The sequence below is a fragment of the Notolepis coatsorum genome (assembly GCF_963971535.1).
Source record: "Notolepis coatsorum genome assembly, chromosome: 17".
Lineage (NCBI taxonomy): Eukaryota > Metazoa > Chordata > Actinopteri > Aulopiformes > Paralepididae > Notolepis > Notolepis coatsorum.
The window spans coordinates 14,837,666-14,842,665 of record NC_140181.1 but is presented as its reverse complement, the minus strand read 5'-3'; the positions used below and the strand labels follow the sequence as shown (position 1 = coordinate 14,842,665).

General features: G+C 45.9%; 1 protein-coding gene across 1 annotated transcript in view; it reads left to right on the top strand.

The window, feature by feature from the left end:
* Positions 1 to 5,000, top strand: part of LOC311243940 (olfactomedin-like protein 3B) — a gene marked incomplete at both ends in the record, with an annotated part of 26,358 nt that overhangs the window by 520 nt on the left and 20,838 nt on the right. Inside the window, 2 exons of the mRNA XM_084333347.1 lie at positions 3,325 to 3,501; positions 3,624 to 3,738. Of these exons, the coding sequence (XP_084189473.1) occupies positions 3,325 to 3,501; positions 3,624 to 3,738 (292 nt within the window). The remainder of the gene's footprint in view (positions 1 to 3,324; positions 3,502 to 3,623; positions 3,739 to 5,000) is intronic.

The following is a 5,000-nucleotide window of genomic DNA, read 5'->3' as shown; positions in this document are numbered from 1 at the left end:
TTGTAGAATAAATAAAGCCTGAATGAATGATTCCTGTGGGTTTTTTTTACCACAGAAACACTACGGACAGTGTGGTTTTGCGCCTCGTGATTTACTGCAGTGGGGGAACAGAGAACACAGGAAGGCTCCTGTCTGGTTTTTACTGTAGTCCGTGTTTGTATCTGGGGCCAGCCGACCCTCCTGTGTTACACAAACAGCTGTGCAAGCAATTTAGTTTCATTCGCGGGTCGCAGCTGATGTCATTTTTTCATATTACAGGTAGAAGTTTCTTGTTTTCTCGCATGGGGTGTTTACACTGTGATTTAGCCGCATGCACCCATCTTACATCTGAAATCAGATTGTGTAACTGAGGGAGAGAGACGGGAGCAGAGACATGTTCAGTTGTGCACAGATCTCCGTCTCAATATTGAGAAGAGGTAAATTAGTCCCCCTCAAAAAATATAGCTAATATGAAAGACAAACCTCTTTTTCTCTCTAGTAACTGTCTTACATTATGAAACACACTGGTTCTCCTATGTATAGTTCAACAGACACCTATTGTCTTCTCTCTAGTAACTGTCTTACATTATGAGACACACTGGTCCTATGTATAGTTCAACAGAATATTGTTTTCTCTCCAGTATAGCCGTCTTACAATATGAGACCTGTAAGAGTAGCCTAATCTTTAAAGATGGGATTTCCTGTGACTGTCAATATTTGTTGTTGATATGTACATGATTCTGAAGGAAAACAACCCAAAACATGTGTGATATGTTTGGAATGTGCAGAAGCAATACAGGAGGATAGCTTTTTGAAAGCAACACAGAACGCCTGAGAGTCTCACTGCATTATATTCCATTATATTTGTGTCAGCGGGTACCTGGTTGTTGTCTTTTCCTTTACATAAATAAAGACATTTCCACCATAAATTGATGCAGAAAAGGCACACATTGGTGCAGAAAAGTTCACCAGAATGCAGGAAATGAAGTGTTTGACGCTCAAACCCCCAGCTTAAAGTGTCCCCCCCATGTTGGAACCAAACCTCCGCTCTAGGACTACACTGTAAGAGTTTAAATCAAACCTCCGCTCTTGGACTACACTGTAAGAGTTTAAATCAAACCTCTGCCCTTGGACTACACTGTAAGAGTTTAAATCAAACCTCCGCTCTTGGACTACATTGTAAGAGTTTAAATCAAACCTCCACCCTTGGACTACACTGTAAGAGTTTAAATCAAACCTCCGCTCTTGGACTACACTGTAAGAGTTTAAATCAAACCTCTGCCCTTGGACTACACTGTAAGAGTTTAAACCAAACCTCTGCCCTTGGACTACACTGTAAGAGTTTAAACCAAACCTCCGCTCTTGGACTACACTGTAAGAGTTTAAACCAAACCTCCGCTCTTGGACTACACTGTAAGAGTATGATAGATATATATATATATATATATATATATATATATATATATATATATATATATATATATATATATATATATATATATATATATATATATATATATATATATATATATATATATATATATATATAGATAGGTTTATTGTCAAATTTGTCACAGCTTTTTAGAATGTATATACATTCTCAAAACGTGAGATTCTTGTTTTCCTAGGCTACTCAACCGTAGTAGTGTGCATACATTAAATAAATAATATACATTATATACATAAAATACATTATATACATACAAATAGAATAGAATAGAAATACTTTTATTATCCTGTGGGAAATTTGACACTGCAAATCGCTCAACATTTAAACATTTAGACAGGACAGGTCACAAATTAGAATAATAACACAAATCAAATCAAGTAGAGTAAAATAGAATAAAATGAAATGAAATAAAATATACAGAAATAAATACAGTAAGAATATACTGAGCATGGGGGAAGCAGTGTAAACAATTTGGTCAATATAATTATAATTTAAATCTAACTAAATGAAATATGTATTCCAGTATTCACAGTGTCACAAGGTGCAGTATGCTTCAGGTAGTGTATTGTCCTCCTTGGGTCCTATAAGTTCTAGATCAATGTCTGGCAGCCGTCGCTGCCCCTGTTGTGGAGCCTGGAGGCCGCTAGTCGCGGCTTCTGCCACTATTGAGCTGCCGCTCTGTGCTCAGTGATGCAGTGAGGCACAGTGATGCATTATATAGTCTGATGGCTGTTGGAATGAAGGACTTCCTGTGCCGTTCAGTGCTGCATTTGGGTAGTGTGAGCCTAGCACTGAACATGCTCCTCCTGTCAGCCAAGTCTGTGTATAGTGGGTGGGTGGGGTTTTCCCTGATGGCCTGGAGCTTAGCGAGGCTCCTCCTCTCCGCCACCCTCGCTAGAGAGTCCAGCTCCACCCAACCACGCTGCTGGCCTTCCTGACCCGCTTATCCAGCCTGGTTGTGTCCACTGCTCTCAGTCCACTGCCCCAGCAGGTCACAGCGTACAAGAAGGCGCCCGCCACCACCGACTCATAGAACATCCTCAACATCCTTGTACAGACATTGAAGGATCTCAGCCTTCTGAGGAAGTAGAGTCGGCTCTGGCCCTTCTTGTATAGTGCTTCTGCATGTTTTGACCCGTTCAGTTTGTTGTCGATGTGCACACCGAGGTATTTGTACACCTCAACCATGTCCACATCAACTCCCCTGATGGAAACGGGGGTCACAGGTGCACTCCTCCTCCTCCCCAGCTCCACAACCAGTTCCTTGGTCTTCGCCACATTTAGCTGCAGGTGGTTTTTATCGCACCATGTGACAAAGTCCACTACCAGTTCCCGGCATTCCCTCTCGTCACCGTCCTTTATACATCCCACTATCGCAGAGTCATCAGAAAACTTCTGAAGGTGGCAGGACTCTAACCGATAAGTGGAAGTCGTTGGTGTAGACAGTGAAGAGGAAGGGAGAGAGGACTGTCCCCTGCGGGGCCAATACAATATTGCAATACAACAAATATACTTAAAATAATCCTATACTATACAATATTACTTTAACAAGACATTTTTGTAGGTGACCATGATGGTTCAGAGTCTCTCAATCAGTAGCCTGTTGGCCCGGTGAAGTAGCTGTTCAAAGTTCTTTTGGAGGTGGATCTGAGACTCTCCCAGACGGCAGGAGCTTGAACAGTTTATGGTTGGGGTGGCTGGGGTCCTTCAGAATCCTGCGTGCCTCGCTGACGCACCACTCGTGAAGATACTGACTATGGTGCGTAGCTTGCTTCCACAGGTCTTCTCGGCCGTTCGCACTACTCTCTCCAGTGCTCTGCGGTCGCTTTGGTTGGCATTACCAAACCAATGCGGTGGTGCATCCTGTCAGTACGCTCTCCGTGGTGCCTCTGTAGAAGGCCCTGAGGACCTGTGGCCCCATGCCAATTTTGTTTAAGTCGACTGAGGTGGTAGAGGCGTTGTCGGGCCTTCTTCACCACGTGGCCAGTGTGCTCTGCCCAGTCCAGCTTCTCGTTGATGTGGACCCAGAGGAACTTGAAGATGGCGACCCTCTCCACTGCGACCCCGTTGATGTGATGGGGTCGTGTCCCTCTCCTCCCCCCCGCCTGTAGTCGATGATCAGCTCCTTGGTCTTGTCGACGTTGAGAGTGAGGATGTTTTCCTGGCACCACTTTTCCAGGTTTACAACCTGTAGGCCGTCTCATCGCCGTTGGTGATCAAGCCAATGTTGGAGCCCATCCTCACCACCTGGCGCCGATCCGACAGGAAGTCCAGGATCCAGCTGCTGCACAGGTTGGGGTTGAGGCCAGGTCTCTGAGCTTGGTGTCCAGTATGGAGGGGACTATGGTGTTGAAAGCTGAACTGAAGTCTATGAACAGCTTCTCACATATAGGTGTTGGGTTTGTCCAGGTGCATGAGGGCGTGGTGGAGGGCAGTGTTTATTGCGTCGTCTGTGGAATGGTTTTGTCGGTAGGCAAATTGGTGGGGGTCTAGGGCGGGTGGGATCTCTTTGAGGATGGACTTTTTCACAATCCTCTCTAGGCTTTTGCTCACTATGGGAGTGAGAGCAACGGGGTCGCCAGTCGTTCAAACAAGTGACCGTGCTTTTCTTGGGCACTGGGATGATGGTGGCGGATTTAAAGCAGGCTGGAACTTTGCATGTGCTGAGGGAGAGGTTGAATATCTTGGTGAACAAACCCCTGCTAGCTCTGTTGCGCATGCCCGGAGCACTCGGCCTGGAATTCCACGCGGGCCGGCTGCTTTCCTGACGTTAATGCGCTGGAACTCCTTGCGCACTTCCACCTCAGTGATGATGACTGTGGCGCGGACAGGCATGATGGGGGGCGAGCCGGCGATTGACATGAGAACACTGTTCATGAGGAACAACACAATGCGGTTCAGAATAATCTTTTTTTATGCTGAGTTCCTGCCCGCAAGGTTTGCTTCCCTTTATATGTGACTGTAAAGTCTCGACTAAAGCAATCCAATTAATACAATCTCTGGCCAACTCATCATATTTACCATGACCCCAAAGGGTGGAGAATATCAGTCAATGCATATGCTGCTTTAGCTCTCTCCCCCCTCTCTCTACCCCCCCCCTCTCTCTCTCTCTCTCTCTCTCCTCTCTCTCTCCTCTCTCTCTCTATCTCTCTCTCTCTCCTCTCTCTCTCTCTCTCTCTCTCTTCTCTCTCTCTCTCTCTCTCTCTCTCTCTCTTTCTCTCTCTCTCTCTCTCTCTCTCTCTCTCTCTCTCTCTCTCTCTCTCTCTCTCTCTCTCTCTCTCTCTCTCTCTCTCTCTCTCTCTCTCTCTCTCTCTCTCTTCCTTCTCTCATGCACCCCCCCTCTCTCTATATATCCTCCCCCTCTTCCCCTCTCTCTGTCTCTCTCTTTCCCTCCTCCCTCATCATCTCCTCTCTCTCTCACTCTCTCTCTCTCTCTCTCTCTCTCTCTCTCTCTCTCTCTCTCTCTCTCTCTCTCTCTCTCTCTCTCTCTCTCTCTCTCTCTCTCTCCCTCTCTCCTCTCTCTCTCTCTCTCTCCTCTCTCCCTCTCTCACACTCTCTCTCTCCTCTCTCT